Source organism: Zootoca vivipara, chromosome 4 (genome assembly GCF_965207765.1).
Source record: "Zootoca vivipara chromosome 4, rZooViv2.hap1.1, whole genome shotgun sequence".
NCBI classification, from domain to species: Eukaryota; Metazoa; Chordata; class Lepidosauria; order Squamata; family Lacertidae; genus Zootoca; species Zootoca vivipara.
The window spans coordinates 30,478,387-30,496,403 of NC_142587.1; the positions used below are offsets into that span (position 1 = coordinate 30,478,387).

Below are 18,017 nucleotides of genomic sequence, written 5' to 3' on the forward strand. Positions count from 1 at the left end.
TGCTTGGCTGAAATGCAGGGCCGGCCCTACGGCCAGGCTGGGTGGCGCAGGGCACCGTGAGCTGCGCCCGCCCGCTGGCCGGCCGGCCCGCCGCGCAGCTGCGCCTACCCACCCACCGCGCTGGGAAACGGGGCGGGAGGGCGCTGGAGAGATTGCGCTGTGCCTGCCCGCCTGCCCGCCGCGCACCATGGCGCCAGGGGCGCTTAAGACGGCCCTGCTGAAATGTGTCCTTGAACTGTGACAAATCCTCTTGCTTGCCTGGGTTGAGGATGGAGAGAGGGGTTTGTGTAGACATTCTTGGGAGGCTAAAACATAGGCCACTGTACAAAGTAAGAGTCATATCTGTTGCCCCACCCACTATTTTGCCCCTGGCTCCGCCCACGACAGGTATGTGGTGCCTGGAAAGTTGCCTATGAAGGAATTTGGCCCTTAGGTTGGAAAAGGTCTCTCCCCACCCCGCAACGCCTTAGGAGATGGTATTGTTAACTGAGCATTCTAAACATGTGCTTGAAGAAGCTCATTCTGGGCTGCATCCAATGATTCCCTTCCTCTGATGGAGAGTGGGAATCTGTGGATCCAACCGATTAAAAATAATCATGCTTGTAGTTTCTCTCTCTCTCCCCCCCCCCTCTCTCATACAAACACTGCCAAATTGTAGTTTATAAAACTAGCCAAGGCTTGGTGTGATGTCTGAATTTATAAAATATGGTATGTATATAATCGTCTAGCAAAGTATAATCCCAAAGCCCTGCTTTTGGCATTGCAGCCATTGTTCTGTCTTTGAAGGCTGTTGAATCCTAGAGACAGAAGTGAACTTATGAACCTGAATACTGCACTGATAGAAAATGAAGGCAGACAAGCCACTCTAAATTGTGATTTGAGTCTTGCAGGCTTTGGAAAGTCAAGCTATCATTCTAAAGTATTGCCAGTGCATTCTATATTCTGGCACGATGCCAGTACTGAGCCAGAGAAAGTGAGAGGCTTTGGTTTCAGACATCACCTTGAAGCCATAGGAATGAGCTTTGTAAATAGAAATTAGAAATGTAATTAGTTTAGGATTAAAATGTCCTCTGCGTTGACAATACTTGTCTTTTCCAGATGTATCTATTGGGTTCTGTGATGTTCACTGTAAAGCAGCTACTTAAGGAGAGTAACCATAGATTGCATTTAACACTAAGGTTTGTGCTCCATTTTTGTTCGTTTGAAAAGAATCAGGCTTCCACATCTGCGTGTACTATTGGAAAACTGGGCCATTTAACTGCACGATTGATGCTGTTTAAATGGGGGTCCTTTATTGCACCCCAGTTCAGAAAGTGAAGTGTCCAGGCTTTTAGGGCTATGAATGCTCGACGAGACCTTTTAAAATTTTTTGTGCTGTAATGAAATAAATATTGGAACTTCAAAGTTTCCTCTCATTTCGAGTGATTGTAAGACAATTTAATGTCCAGCACAAATCTTGCACAGGGCAGAGACTTTCTGGTAATTGTTAGTAGAACTTTGGTAAAGTAGAATACTTGTTTTATGATTTCCCCCACCCAGCATAAAAACAGAGACTTGAAACACCAACAAGTAACCTCAGAAGTCTTTTGCATGTGTTACTTGTGCGATGGGGCAACCATTGATAAAAAGTATTATTTTTAATCTTCTAAAACCTCATTCTTCACAGTTGTATGTGTTCCAAATCTGCACTTTAATAAGTTCTGTGGGTTTTTGTGTTTTGTTTACACTTAGAAATGAAAGCCAATTTCAGGGCATGTAAGTAAATCTAATTTAAATGTGTAACAGTAAGCCAGCTCCCAGATTCTGAAGGAATATTAAGATGCAAACGCAAAACATTGGTAACAATTATGTTTGGCAGAGCTTTCATAGATTATAATGACAAACAAAATGCACCTGGCAAAGTCAATTACATACATGCATATAAGTTTTTAGAAGTGTCCTTCTGCACTTCAACCTCAACATCACATTTATTTTTTTTGAATTTTGGCTTAGGCCTTTGGCTTAATGCCAAAGCAGACGCAACTGCATTTGCTAGTATCCCTTCTCCATTACACGTCTCTCCTATTTCCCCCTTCTCTTCCCACTTTGTTGCCTGCCCTGTATTTGAAATGTGCACTGTAAACTCCATGGGACAGGGACCTGTGCGTTTTGCTTCTGTGAGGCCTGCAAAGCACTACAAAACTAGTACTATAAGCTCCAAGGGCTGAGAGAATGATTTTACCCAACCTTGGATCGCGAGAGGTTACAAAATATCCAAGGCTACACATTTCCATGCATTTAGCACCTTGCTTATATTTTAATATTTTTATATAGCAGGTCAAGTGGCTGGGGAGACCCAGCCGGATGGGCGGGGTACAAATAATAAATTATTATTATATAAAAATTAAAAAATCCTTCCAGTAGCACCTTAGAGACCAATTAAGTTTGTCATAGGTATGAGCTTTCGTGTGCATGCACACTTCTTCAGTTACCTTTATTTTGACTGCGTCAGACCAACACAGCTACCTATCTGTAACTATTATTATATAAGTGTTGGATCTTGATCTTTTAGTTTGAGTCTCCGTTTATGTAGCTAGAAAGAGTTAACGACAGAGGAAGCTGTAAGAATTGGGGTCTATAGCCAGATGGCGTAGTATGTGCAACAGCAACCAATCAATAGTCCTAGCTGATGGATCACAGCAATGATGTGTGTGTTGCAGATCTGCTGAAAGTGATCGTGTTGGTAACATTACAGTCATAGGGTGGCAAGTGGAAGAAAAAACAGACCAAAGGCCTCCAGTTACCAGGTCTCCTGACACCATCAATGGAAGGGTGAGTGAATATCTTGCCCTCCTTCTCAAGACAATGCTGGAAATAAAAGATGTGATTGTTGATCTCCTCACCACCTTCTTTTACACTTTCCCCAACCATCCTCAAGGACAATTCACACTGTGTTGCTGTTCTTTTAACCCAGGCACCCCCAAACTTCGGCCCTCCAGATGTTTTGGACTACAGTTCCCATCATCCCTGACCACTGGTCCTCTTAGCTAGGGATCATGGGAGTTGTAGGCCAAAACATCTGGAGGGCCGCAGTTTGGGGATGCCTGTTTTAACCCATGGGGCTGTTCAGACCGTACTTGGGTGCAAGCTTTCAGGGGGCAAGCATACTGTACATAGCACAGCAACCAGCCCCATGATTGTGGTAGTTGTGCCACTATAATATCAGGAAGTATATCTGGGATTTTATTCCATGCTGGTTGGTATCTCATTGCGGAACGATAATTTCAGAAGTGTGTGTCTTGTCAATTTTTATTTTTCTCAAAATTATCGGTGATCACCTGTCAAGACTATAGAGAGAGAGAGTCCATGAGTTCCACTGGGTATTATAAAAGATTATCACACTGACAGGCAGCAGAATATACACAAATATAGCTCAGGGTTTCTTTTCTTTTTTTAAAACTTTTTATTAGATTTTCCAATTAAAACACAATTATATTACATCAATTATTTTGATTATTTCAAATTATACAAATACATATCAATTAAACCAAATATTATGCCGAATCATAAAATTTTTAAGTTTCCCATGCTTCAAAATCTGGGGATTCTAGGTAACTGTCCGCACTGCCATCCTACGGGGTTTCTTTATGCTGTAGCTGTGTGTAAAACACCCCTGAATGCTACACATTTATCTGATAGCAGATCTGGTTGAAAATGTCTCAGAAGTAAACAGTCCTCTATAACTCAGTACATTTTATTTTTTTTAAAGTCAGTGACGAAGCATTGTGTTAATACTATTCTCATTTTCTTCAGACCGTGCTGTCAGTTGATGAAAGTTTAACAGAATCTTTAGGAATCCGATCCAAATATGCTTCATTACGGAAAGACGTGTTGTTAAAATCCGGTAAGTACCTACCTATGATGCTAATTGATATTTCTGGATCCCATATAGCTCAGCGTTCCAGCAAGTGACTTCCTAATCTTCAAATGTATGCTGAGTCACAGTCTTGACTGCGTTAAAGGAGCTGGGTGTATCTGCATTTGTTTTAACTGATGTGTCATCTTGACGACATACATCTAAGTAGGTGGGAACAGAGGTGTACTGCTGATCTGAGTTTAAGAGCGTAAGAATGTAAGATGAGCCTTCTGGATCAAACCAATGGCCCATCTGGTGCAGCATCCTGTTCTCACAGTGGCGAACCAGATACCAGTGGGAAATCTGCAAGCAGGACTCAAGCATGAGAGCCCTCTCCCCTCCTGCGATTTCTAGCAACTGGTATTCAGAGGCATTACTGCTTCCAACTGAGCAGAGCAAAGCAATCATGGCTGGTAGCCAGTAATAGCCCTCTCCTGCATGAATTGTTTAATGCTCTTTTAAAGCCATCTAGATAGGTTGCCATCATTCCCTCCTGAGAGGGAGGGAGTTCCATAGCTTAAAGCAGGCACCCCCAAACTGCGGCCCTCCAGATGTTTTGGCCTACAACTCCCATGATCCCTAGCTAACAGGACCAGTGGTCAGGGACGATGGGAATTGTAGTCCAAAACATCTGGAGGGCCGAAGTTTGGGGATGCCTGGCTTAAATACTTCTTAATATCTTCCAACGTTCCATAGCATTGGATGTCTATGAATTCCAGTGTTATGAAAAAGAGAAAACATTTTCTCAATCCACTATGCCATGAATAATTTTATAAACTTCTGCCATGTCGCCTCGTACAAGCCTTTTCCCTAAGCTACATAGTTCCACATCTCTCCTTATAGGGGACTTGCTCCATCCTTTATCATTTTGGATGCCCTTTCCTGAACCTTTCCACACTCTACAATATCTTTTTTGAGATGAGGCAACCAGAACTGTCCTTTCTTTATGACCCCTTGCATTGAATTCTTCACAGCTGCTGCACACTGGGTTGAAACTTTCATAAAACGATAGATAGATAGATAGATAGATAGATAGATAGATATAAGCAAGCAGTACTACCGGTAGCAGAGTTAGGGAAATGGGTGGCTTGCTAATCAGAAGGTAGATGGTTCGAATCCCCGTGACGGGGTGAGCTCCCATTACTCAGTCCCAGCTCCTGCCCACTTAGCAGTTTGAAAGCATGTCAAAGTGCAAGTAGATAAGTAGGTACCACTACAGTGGAAGGTAAACAGTGTTTCTGTGTGCTGCTCTGGTTTGCCAGAAGCGGCTTTGTCATGCTGGCCACATGACCTGGAAGCTGTGCGCCGGCTCCCTCAGCCAATAATGCGAGATGAGCGCCACAACCCCAGAGTCGGTCATGACTGGACCTTTACCTTACTAGCAGAGTTGCAGCATAAAGCAGTACATAGTTTTTGGTGCGAAATGTCTTGCAAGGTTTCCCCAAATAACATCACTGGAAGCAAAAGTTTGTTTTCAGTTGCAACAGTTGATATGATGTGTGATCTAGAGAAAGCGTATTTGTGTATCGCTTAAATGCTTCTCTGCATGCACAGGGAGACATGCCGTTTTTTGCTCGCAGTTGCAGTGCCATGTGCTGTATGAAACACATCCCTGGAAGGGCTTCTGTCAGAAGCATGTGGCAGCCTATGTTCCATAAAGAGCTGCAGGAGGAGGAAGAAGGGAAGACCTCAGAAGTCCTTAGGGCAGCCTTCCCCAAACTGGTTTTGGACTACAATGCCCATTAGTCCCAGTTAGCAGGCCAGTAATTGAGGATTATGGGAGTTGCCGTTCAAAACATTTGAGAGGCACCTGTCTGGGGAAGGCTGCCCTAGCGAATGCACAGAAACCTTTGGATCTCAGCCACTGTTGTATCACTGGCTGAAGACAGAGGCAGCTCACAGCACTGGGAAGACACTTCCAACTCTCTTCTAAAAAGATATATCCACAGCTGTTTCTGTCATAACCAGCAGATTGAATGCTGATAAATCCTTTTGTGCCTCTCCCTGCTTGTTTTGTTTCCCAGCCGTAGGAGGAGGAGCCAAACTGCCCTGCAGCCCAGCTGCCTAAGATAGGCGGAGGGTTGTGCTGTGAGCTCCCTTTCCATATCACATCTGTCTTCAGCCATGTTTCGTCAGCTGGGGATGCACTTGTAAGAATGATGCAACAAAATAGTTGTGTGTGTGTGTGTACGTACAGATACTCCATTGAGATATTTTTCTGTATAACTTTGTCCTGTGAACTCATTCTGAGTGGCTTGCTGCAGAGTGGCAAACTAAACAGAATTGCTTATTTTTCAGTGTTTGTTGAACACAGAGCATTACTCATCCAGACTCTTATCTAGCATCATCTATGCTGCTGCTCATAAAGGCTTCCTTTCATCAATATCTATGATTATGGTAGCACTCTCCTTGGATATCAGTGCTGGGAAAATAAGACACTACTTGGAAATGAACAGTCACACAATTTATGTGATTGTGTGCAGGAGAAAAGTCCAGGCCATGTCACGTGGATGAGGCTTGGATTGTGGGATCAGGATTGCCTGCAAAAGTGTGGTCCCGAAAAGCTCATTATGAAGCTGTCGGGCATCTGCGTTGTAACCCAAATATACATGTCTATGTCTAGTCTAACATTTTTAATGCACATTTTTTAAATAAAAAAATGCAGTATATGGAAAAGTGATTCAAGAATGGACATGGGCGTAGGCAGGGGGGCAGGAGGGGGCAATTGCCCCCCCTAGAAGCAAAAGGCTGAGGGGCGCAGGCGCGGCAGCCCCAGGCTCCCGCTCCCGGTGCGACGCTCCAGAGGCGCGCGGGGAGCGTAAGCGGAGGAGCGCTAAGCAGGAGTGGGGCCAACGCCGTCCAGGACTCTTGCAGAAATTATATGGGGATCCAGACAGAGCACTGAGCCCATGAGAGAGGAACGTCTGCCATCGGGCGAGCTGGAACGGCCTTCGAAGCAACTACGATGCGTTCACGAGGCTGCTGGACAGAAAGGGGGCGGGGTCTCAGCGCAGCCCAGTTAGAAGTGGGGAGGGGGAGGGCCTTCGGTCTCGCTTCCCTTTAGGGATTAGCCCTCCATGATTTCCTCCCCTCAGACTCGCGAAACGCCCTCTTTGACCGTGTGGGTAGCTGGCAGCGCCGCTTGAGCAGGAAGGGGGCGCGGCGATCCCTTTCCCCACCCCCACCCCTGCTCCGATTGGTGGAGTAGGCAGTCCATCCAGGGAGGCTCGCCTGGGGAACGGGAAGCTGTCCGCACTTGTGCCGGGACCGCCGAGCGAGGAGGTTCTGCGCCGCCGCCGGGAATGATGGGAGGCTTTCAAGATAGCGCCGGCGCGTCGGTGGCGGACTGAGCGCGCTGTCTCCCTCTAGCCTGTTCTCTGGCGCTCTGAGCGGCTGGCCGCGACGGCTCTTGCGGGGCTGAGTCCCCCGAGGGCGGGCATGGGAGTTTGGCCGGCCGGCCAGCAGCAAGAATCGGAGTTGGCTTTTCCACACGTGCGCCTCTGTGAGGGCGAGGGGGGGCATGGCCACCATGGAGAAGCTGATGAAGGCCTTCGAGTCCCTCCGCTCCTTTCAGCAGCAACAGGGCCCCGCTGTTGCGGAAGACCGGGGAAGCACAGGCAATGTAGCCCCGCCCACATTCCCACTGTGGCCCCTCCCCTCCCGCCCCTTGGCCCCCCCCTAATTTTTATCCTGGCTACGCCCCTGAGAATGGATCAGACCTCAGTTTCTGCTTTTGCTGTGGTTGTTTGAATATGTGCACCGGGTTGGGTGGGGAGTTAACTAAGTGTAATACTGTTACATTAATCTTTTGTATGTTTTGGTGTAATAGGCCATTTGTGACCTCTGAGCCTCTAACAACTTTGGTGTTAGAGGAATGGTGTTTGTATTCTCTGATAGCAAATTATGTGTTTTAACATTTTAGTGTTTGGAGGGGCTATTTGTCGGATGTATCGCTTCCCCACCACTGATGGGAACCACCTGCGGATCTTGGAGCAAATGGCAGAGAGTGTGCTCTCCCTACACATTCCCAGACAGTTTGTGAAACTGCTACTTGAGGAAGATGCTGCCAGGTAAACCCCCATCACCACCACCACCACGGCAGTCCCTATAAAAATGCTTTACACCTATGCTTTTGAAGTTATTAAGAAAATAATATATTGTATGCAGATTCATTGTAACTACCTGCCATCACAGCTCTGCATTCTGACCCACTCTCCTGACCTGTCTTGCAAAATCTTTTGAAGGAGTATTGCTAGGAACGGCAGAGTCCCAGGGGCACAGACCCATTTTATGAACTTGCAAATTTAGGCTGCCTGAACTGTCATGGATTGTTTTCAGCCTAGTTAACTGTTAGGATGTGATTCCCTTCTGTCTTCCTGTGACTGAAAGATGTTACCAGCCAAACTGAAACAGGGCTTTGTCAGTTTATACTATCAGATAACTTTTTGATAGATATAATGATAATCTGGCTAGCTCAAGTGAAGTCAGGACTCAGGATAAACCGAGTGTACCATGAGAAGTGCTGCTGTTGCTATTACATTATTCAGCCGCAGTTCTATAAAAAGCAAACCTCAAGCTTTGAGGTAAATCTTTAATGAGAACTGGTTCCCATGGCCTTTTACTGTTTTGAAGCTCCTGGCGTTACACAGCCTAGTTGAAAAGTTATTTTAAAGGTGATGAAATATTATATATGAAACTCTGATTTCTGCATACATCATCTGCTACCCAACGTGCTTGGCTATTACTGTGGTTTGTTGGACCTCAATTCATTTAAAGATCACTGGCTGCTTGACTCCTTTCATCGTAGCTTTGTATTGGGTTGGGAAAATAAATTAGGGCAATGGCAAAATTAGGTGGCATCTACACTAAAAACATACCGGTATGTAAAGCTCAATGAAAGTATCACAGGAAACTCTGTTTGGACACATCAGTTTTCATTTATTTGAAGAGAAGCAAATATTGCTGATAAAAACATACTTGTGGGTTTGTGTGCAGCTTAATCCTATAGCCAGTCATAGTCACTGCTCTGTATCGGCCAAGAAACATTTCCCAGTGTTCTCCCATACCTCTCTGTATTTTTCCATTTTATATACCGGTACCTCCCTAAGTTGATTTGCAATACTTTTTACCTTGTTCACTGTTGTTATCTGAGCCTTATTTGGATGTTTAGAATTGTGTGAGGGAGAGGAGGGAATGTGCTGTTCTGTCCCTGCCCCTGAATCATATCCCCTAGCTCTCCAAGTGTCCCCCATTTGATAAACTAAATTGATCCTAAATTGCATGTGGAAACTCGATAAGAACAGCAGGCTCCCTGCTGCAGATGTTCTCCTTCCAACCCAAGCAGGATGGTGGGTCAGGATGGACACAGGGAACATTGAGCATTACTCTGCTCTCCTTATTGTGTATGGAAGAGAAGTCCTGAATAGGGCACTTTACCATGAGTTTGGGGCAAGTATCTTTGAAATATTTCTGTTTAACAGTTGAGAAGGGCTATCTGTGAGAATGGCAGAGAAGCAAACCACCTGGCAATGGGTTGGGGAAAAAGAAGAGTGCCACAGCCTGGGAATAAGGTTTTTGGAGCGGGATAGCTCATGGCTCCTCAAGCCCCAAGCCTGCTTATGTTTCAGCAGCAGTTTTTAAAGTAGATGACTGCACCATGGTGGCAGCTTGTTTATCCACCCACCCTGCTCTTCTTTCTAGTCAAATGTTATGCCTGTGTATGAAATCCAGCAGTATTTGTGCATATCTAGTGTGCAGGGTGGAAAGGTACAGACACATTTCCTAATTATGCATAGCGGAACATTTTGGGGTGGGTGGGAAGTGGGGCTTAGTCTGCTGGGCTTTGTAGAAAAAGGGTGGCTTTGGAGACTAGTAATGATCAATGGTCCTAATTATTCAGTCGTGAAGGGTTATGCATCGACAATGTACTGACATCTGCACCTTTTGATTCCTAGTAACACAGATGTATTGAAAACATTTCCCAAATCTTACTCTGCATGCAACATTTCAAAAAGGCTTACATGAGTTCATTGGCATCACAAGCCAGAGAGGAATGAGAAGAAACAGGATTTGCAGAGGAGGGAAATGACTCAGGGAGGGTTGTTGAGTTTGATGGAACCACATGAGTGAGAAGTGATCTCTTCCAGTGCTTGACACAGAGCCAGTCACTCTCGTTTTCGCCCCTCCAAAGAATGTGTCACTTACAATAGCAAACTCTGAATTGATTTAGTTTCCACAGGCAGAGTGCCATCAGATGGCTAGGTTTTAGGCAGGCCTGTGTGGAACTTGTCTGAGGCCTGGGGTGCGGGTCTTGTTAGAATAAAGTTAGAAACAAAAAAGCAGTCAGTCCCTGGCAGGGTCTAGCTCCCTTCCCCCAGCCCTCTGGCCAGCTTAGTCCTCCAAGGCCTGGATGGCTGCTCCCTTGCACGTGCCTGGTTTCAGGGTCCCTCCAATTCTCTCTCCTTTCCCCTTTAAAAAGGGAAAACCTCTTCTCCTGCCATTTACAGAATAGCAGAATAGGCTCACATGGCTGCTATAGGATCCTCTGCAAGGCAAGTTAGGTTGTCGGTCTGTCCTGTGTTTCCAGGTCACCTTTGATGGCATGCAAGTAATGTCTAGTTCTACCCATTTCTGTGCTCAGTAATGATGCTGAGCTATGGCTACGGTGCACTTGAAAATATTGTCCTGTTGCAATGCTTCAATTTTAGCACATGCGCCACAGAAGTGAGGCCAATCCAGCTGGAAAACCAAACGGAATGCTTTTTGATGATATAATAATTCACACAAGCATCAACACTGCATGTTTCCTGTTTCTAGGATCAAACTTAGAGGCATTTGTAGAATCGGGGGTTTGTGCTTCTTCCCAAATGTGGGGAAACCTGTGTGGTTAAGCCTCCATGATGTCACACAAGAGGTGGCACAGTGCACCAAATGCATTAGAATGAACCTGTAGTTGTGTCTGGTTTAAGGCAAGTATAAGCATTGGCTGTAGTCTTTTGTGCAGATAGTATCTTGTTCTGTATGTGCGTCAGGTGTAACAGTGCACAACACCTTTTATAAAAAAACAAAACAAAGGCGCTTTGGGAGGGAGGGACTTTAGAGAACATAAGCAGATGATGGAGAGAAACCATGCCAAGCCCTTTCCCTGCTCATTTCCGCACTCAAACACACACGGTTTTGAACCTGTGTTTGCTTCCAATGGGAACCTTCCACAAATAAAAAGTGTACTTAGGTTTGTGGAAGAGTCTTTGGTCTAGTAGACACATAGCCTGATGGAAGAGGAAGGGCGGCAATTAATGCTGATTGCCTGCAGCCCCCCACAGCATATCAGATGCTGTTATGGGCCGTGCAAAACCATAAATTTAAAGCACATTTAACACCCCACCCCGAATCCTGGGAACTGTAAATCACCCCTTACAGAGGATTCTTTTGCAGAGGGGGAAATTGTGCTTTAAATTTATGGTGTGGACATAGCCTAGGGCAGGGGTCAGCAAACTTTTTCAGGAGGGGGCCTGTCCACTGTCCCTCAGACCTTGTGGGGGGCCAGACTATATTTTGAAAAAAAATAAAAATGAACGAATTCCTGTGCCCCACAAATAACCCAGAGATGCATTTTTAATGAAAGCACACATTCTACTCATGTAAAAACACCAGGCAGGCCCCACAAATAACCCAGAGGTGCATTTTAAATAAAAGGACACATTCTACTCACGTAAAAACATGTTGATTCCCAGACCATCCGCGGGCCTGATTTAGGAGGTGATTGGGCCGCATCCGGCCCCTGGGCCTTAGTTTGGAGACCCCTGGCCTAGGGGGTTCACAGAAGAGGTGTTCATTGGATCAGCAGCACAGCTGAATTCATCCCTTTGTAGCACTGCATTCTGGGACATTTCCTTTGACCTTTTTTGGAGCTCAGTGTTTACAAATGGAGACTTGCAAAATTTCACAGGTATGATGGGGAATCCCCCCTTCCTCAGCGCTGCAGAGAGCGCCTTCCATGAAGTTGAACTGCAAGTCAGTTATGCTTGTATCTTTCAAACAGTGTAGAAACCAGCCCAAACTTGACTAATGTCAAAATGGCACTGATGTGCTTGAGGAAGGGGCAAGTAATAGATACGCTTGAAGGCAGATTTTGCTTTTTTTTTGGTCATACAACCAAATTAATTGCATCTCCCTGTCTTTGGGGGTGTTTTTGTGTAGGGTTTGTGAACTTGAAGAACTGGGAGAGCTCTCCCCTTGTTGGGAAAGTCTTCGTCGGCAAATAGTTACTCAGTACCAAACGATTATTCTGACGTACCAGGAAAACCTCACAAATCTTCACCAGTACAAAGGTAACTGACATCTTCACCACCACCACCTCCATAATACAGAATGCATGTTTGGAACTATGATTCTATGATTATTTCTAAAACACCTGCTGTAATGTATGATTCAGCTGTTCTCTAGAGAAAAACGGTTAAACTGTGGGCACATCCTATTTGCACCACAGATGTAGTGCCTGGGTGTGGAGCAATAGCACTAAAAAGTTCTGTTTCACTCTCCCTTCCACCTCCATCTGTGCCCAGACACATGCGTGGGCGACTGGGTAGGACATAAGGAAGTGCATGTAGGACCAGCCCTAGCACTAGGCAGAGGGAGACCTCAGGTGGCAGATGCTAGGTGGAAGAAGCAGTTCCTGGCTCTGCCTCCCAAGCATCCCCAACCCCTTCCCCTTTGCTGCCACTCAGCTCCCTGTTCCCTTATTTACCCTGCTTCAGAGCATACTGTCCTGTCATCAGAGCTGCAGGGTTTAACTGCTAGTCCAATCAGCTTCTGTATGTGAAATGGGGAAAGGATGCTCTCTTATCCTTCCCTTCAGAAAGAAAAACATGCTGGGCATTTTCCCTGCAACCCCATCCAGCCCACCCTTCTCTGTTCAGTGCAAGTAACTGGAGGGGGAGGCTAGCTTGAAGACCGAAGAGATTTTCCATTCCATGAATGTGCATCCGTTTGTAGGATTTATACCTTGCCTTTTGATGCAAACGCCAAGGCAGCTCACAGTAAATTTCAAACGACTGGAAAGTGACACTTAAACCGCAAGGGAAAACAATAACAGCAGATGAAAGCAGCAGCAGCAAACCATTGAAAGAATCCTGAATACCATTAAAAGCACAGAAGAACAGCAAGGACTTTGCCCAGAGCCTAAAATAAATATGAGATGTGTCCATCTGCATACATACATAGATGGAGGGAGAGAGAAAACAGGGCTTTGAAGATTCCTACTGGAATTCTCCACCTTTAACTTTTCTTACCTGTTTTTTATCTGGGTTTTTGACTTCAGAATTCCATTCTTTAAACACAAAACAAAAAGCTTGCCACTTATTGTCCGACCACACCACCCTAAGTTTCCATGATTCTCTGGCGCAAGCCAGGTGCCTTAAATATGCAGTTAAATGTGGTTTAAATGTATGGTGTGGATGTCGCCGTGTGGTGGGACTAGCACCATCTATTTAAACAAAGGACTTAGTTGCACTGGGGGGGGGGGAGGAGATACATTCCCAACTTTTCACTGCACGCCGTCCATCATTTTCAAAGAGGCCCTCTCGCCAGTACAACTTGATGCGGCAGTTTTTGTACTGCAATTTGTCCACAATTTTTTCTTAGTGGTTGCATTTTTATGGACTCAGCATGCAGAAATCATCTTCTCTATATCCTCAGGTCCATCGTTCAAAGCAAGTAGCCTGAAAGCTGACAAAAAGCTGGAATTTGTGCCCACAAATTTACACATACAGCGAATGAGAGTCCAAGATGATGCAGGATCAGGTATTTTTTCTTGCTCATATATCCTGTAGGTTCTATTGTGTGTGTATGTGTGTGTGTGTGCGTGTGCGCGTGTGTGCATGCACACACGTGTGTTTTCCCAATCCTTCACAGAGATGCTGGGGTTTGAGCTTGCAACTTTTTCATTCAGCTTATGTGCTCTACTATTGAGTTGTAGCTTTCATTTTTTTGAAAAAAGAATGTTTCTAGCCCTCCTACAGAAAAAGTTATGAAGTGAAATGTGCGGGTACTTCAAAGCATTACTGTGAAATCAAACCGGTCTGGTTGCTCTTGCTTGTCTATGTTTTTAGCCAACAAGTGAAACCAGAGCTTTGATAAATGAATTGTTTAGACACAAGGCATTGGAATCCCAGGGTTCCTAAGGGGCTGCTCTTTCCCCCTCCTCTTTAGTCTACTTATCCTGCTTTTGCCTTATTTTCTAGTCCTTGGATTCTCCATAGTTTGCCCTACCATTTTTCCCCTAGCAATCAGGATGCAACTTTCCTGTGTTGGGTTCGTCTGAGATCAGGTAGTCTCTAGAAGTTATTGTCTGCAAATACTACTACATACTCAGCGTGAGTGGATTTTAAAGACTGCAACTGCAAAGTATGAAAATTTGCAGAGACTCTAAGGAATGTCTACTGCTCTGCAGGAGTTAAAGGCTGAAGCCCAGGCACTCATTAAGAACGCACTGTTTAGTTAACTTACAGAACAATTATATACTTGTCTTTTCAGAAGTAAGTCTGTGTTTAATAGGGCTTACCCCCAGGCAATTGGTTTAGGAGTGGCACTGGGCAAAAGTAGGTGTTACTCCTTTCCTGGTACAGAAATATGATTACAGGAAAAGCTTCAACGTGACAGCACGTTCTCTAATTTGTGTTATGCTGTGCCCCCCATGGCAGCTGTCTTGTTACTGGTACCCCACAGCACACACTCAGAAATCGAAATGTGCCCACTGGTCTAAAAAGCTTGGCAACCCCCAGATCTATTAGGTGCTTTGCAAATTACATTCTTTTTAGTACAAATTCTCACAGGCTTGCAGTACAAATCTGGATGGTGAGTATTCTCCTTTAAACCTCTCCTCCTCACTTTTGGTTTTGTTTAGATCAGAACTATGATATTGTAACTATAGGAGCACCAGCAGCTCACTGTCAAGGATTTAAGTCTGGAGGCCTGCGGAAAAAGCTGCACAAATTTGAAGATGCCAAGAAACAGTAAGTAGAATGCTTGGTGGCTGTCTGCCCTTCCCTGTAGCCCCTGTTTTGTAAAAAGCATCTAATACCTTGTGTTTTTTTTATTGCTTCTACATATAGGAAGATTCACTCCAAAACCACGAAGATTAGAGCCAGTTTATGGAAAGAGTTTGACAGAAGAAGGTTTTCCAATTTTTTCCGCCAGTAATTTTACTTCAGTTTTAAGTAGATAGATAGATAGATAGATAGATAGATAATGACAGCTTAATGAGTTATTATATATTTAATATAAGCATTAGCCTTTCCGGATAGATGTGTAAAAGTTTTGTCTGTACGTGTAGATTCCTGCAGTCCCTAAGTTTGACCTTGGCTGTTTTTACCCTTTGATCTGAGCAGCTGAAATCAGATCAAAGGATCAGAAGTCTATGGGCAGCTCCTGGGTCCCTGTCTGCTCCTTAGCAGCACCATTTCCCGGCAACTGCATTTTTACTGTGTCTATTCCCTGTATATTTAGGGAACATCCTGAAATAGTCTACAAAATTGGTCTTTAACCTTTCTCCTAATTTTTCAATCTAAAGCTTTTTGAAGATCCTTAATGACTGTCTTTAATGAAGCTCCCCAATCTGAAGTCAGATGGGAACATGGCTAAACTAATTTTCCTAGCTTCTGTCTCTGTCATTTCCTAATAGGTGGCACAGACCTTTCTTGAGAACATGCTGAAAGAGCGAGACTCCCTATTCTTTCTTGGTCTTTTAGCAATCATCTTAGGTTCTGTGAAAAGGAAATTCAATCAGTGCTTCTTCTTTTTTAAGAGCGAGATGGTAAACTCTGACCTCTTTTTGGAGCGGGGATTCCTACTATATTTTCTCATTAGAGAGCAGAAACCCAGGGTTTTCTTTTGTATTCTATAACTGCAGGAATGGCTTTGAGGAAGCACACTCTCTGGTTTCCTCTAGCAGCTGGTTTGTATGGAAGACAGAAGAGAGAGGAGTGATTTAAACTTCTACTTTCTGTGTTTTCACTATAAAATTTAAAATACAGAATGTAAATCTTAATCCTTGGATGACATGCTCGATTCCCAGAGGGAATTGCAAGTAAACTGGCATACTGGAATTGCCACAGTTCTGACACTGCTCCCTGTCTACACTATAATACAAAAGGTTAAGTCTATACATGCCTGAAGGGGGAAAAGGTACTGGGACAATGTCAAGACGCATATCCATAGAAATTTCTTAAGCTGGCCAGAAGTGTCTCAGATGCAGCATGGAGATGCAGATTCCATCCTCGTCTTGTGGTCCCCACAGTCAAAACCAGGGAGGTAGTAGGAGAGCTGGGCTGGCTTCTAGTTTTGCTTGGTTTTTTTAAGCTGGAAAGACACTATTTGTGCCATTTCCACCCTTTCAGGTTTAAATGGTTGAGTGGTAAACCAGTCACCCAGAAAGATGACATCTGCACATGAGGAATACATGCAGAAATTTCCTCATAGAGAGCCACTCTACTGGAAACCACTATGGAAGACATTTCATATAAGCATGCACCTTACAACCATCTCCTCACCCCACCCCAATTTTGCTACTGTCAGACCCATGTTTTTTTTTATCATAGCTGGAACTCCTTGCAAAGGACTGGCTTTTGGGGAATATACCAGATGTCTGTAGTAGCTGTTGTATCACTACTATTACTTGATGTTGTATTTTGCGAAAACATATTTGTATGGAGAAAAATATATGTAGCAAAGGTCTACACTAAACTACAATTATTTGATCTCTGTTGGTTTTAAGTGACTTGTTGTCACTGCCACATCAGGTATAGTTTATAACCAGCAGATGGTGGTCCAGTAAATAGAATTACAGTATTCTTCCTGCTGGCTCTGCTGGTACCTGGGAAGAACATGGGTGCTGCAGTCCTCTAAAATTTTTGGTCTTTAATATGTTGTGGAATCGTTGCATGAATAGGGGGTGGGTGGAAGGAAGCAGTGAAGCTCACTGAACTTGCTGCTTCTCCTTTATTTCTCCTCCTCTATAATATCTCCAGTCCTTCCTGTTTTCCTGCCTGCTAGAAGTCCCCTGGTCACAGCAATGTGGGGTGTTGTGAGGTCTGCATAAGGGTTATTAATAGTGATGAGGGGAATCGTTCAGTAATTTACACTTCCCAGAACAATAAGAGAACCCAAAACACAGCTATCCCTTGGAATTTGATCTTCTAATATTACAGTGCAGTTCTCATAACAAAAATGTATCAAAGTGAACTGTGTATAAAAATGCATATATGAGTGAACATATACAAAATTGCATTGCATTAGAGGAGATTGCTTGCAAAAATATGTGTTGGGGGGAAATGCATACATAAATCTGTATATAAGGAGAATACATACTAAAATACTGATAAATTTTCATGATGTGGAAATCTGAACTTATTACTGAAAAAATGAGAAACCAAAATGGACCTCTATATCCACCCCAAGCTATTAAGCAACCCACACTTGGGTCAGGATTGAAAGAACTAATCTTCAGGGCAGTTCTTTTTTAACTCCTAGCAGACACTTGTGCCATATCAGAATCTGCTTCTAAAGGTTCCTTCACTGCCAAACCAGTTTGGTATTTTGGGTGGGAGGCTGATGATTAATGAGAAACATGAACTCTAAACACCCCCCACCCCAATCTGTGCAAAGTAAATTGTGTGGTTCTTTGGATCCCAGCCCATAGATTTGTGTTATGCTGCCAGATTGCAGAGTTATTTGTGCATTTTGCAGTCGAGCTCCTTGTGTCGCATGTAGCACCCATTGTGCTGATGCAGCCAGAAATCTATGGAATGGGTTGCAAGTCATAAACCATTCTGCATTGACTATGATTTTGTTTTGCTTACAATTTTAATGACATAAGCAAACCTTATTGGGGAAAAATATTTAAAACAACTAACATTGTTTATCTAATGTTGCTTTGCTTTGGTTTTTTTTGCTTTTGGTATCTGCTAACAAATAATGGCTAACATTCATTTGGTTTTATTTTTTTAGCAGTTATGAGGAATGTTGGTGAGTTTTCTGTTTCTCAGTTTGGAGATAGAGCTCTCCTGTTTGATCTTTTCCTTTTTTTAAACAAAAGTTAATGTGTTTATGTACAGAGATGCCTCCC

General features: G+C 44.1%; 1 protein-coding gene across 10 annotated transcripts in view; it reads left to right on the plus strand.

The window, feature by feature from the left end:
* Positions 1–18,017, plus strand: part of INPP4A (inositol polyphosphate-4-phosphatase type I A) — a 106,211-nt gene that overhangs the window by 51,009 nt on the left and 37,185 nt on the right. For 6 of the 10 annotated variants that reach the window (XM_035114604.3, XM_035114606.3, XM_088668639.1 and 3 more), the window contains 7 exons: positions 1,099–1,178; positions 2,700–2,811; positions 3,793–3,883; positions 7,818–7,965; positions 12,095–12,225; positions 13,592–13,696; positions 14,799–14,907. In XM_035114604.3, the coding sequence (XP_034970495.1) occupies positions 1,099–1,178; positions 2,700–2,811; positions 3,793–3,883; positions 7,818–7,965; positions 12,095–12,225; positions 13,592–13,696; positions 14,799–14,907 (776 nt within the window). Of the gene's footprint in view, positions 1–1,098; positions 1,179–2,699; positions 2,812–3,792; positions 3,884–7,817; positions 7,966–12,094; positions 12,226–13,591; positions 13,697–14,798; positions 14,908–17,899; positions 17,918–18,017 lie in introns of all 10 variants that reach the window. The other 4 variants (XM_035114600.3, XM_035114605.3, XM_088668644.1 and 1 more) reach the window with 1 other exon arrangement.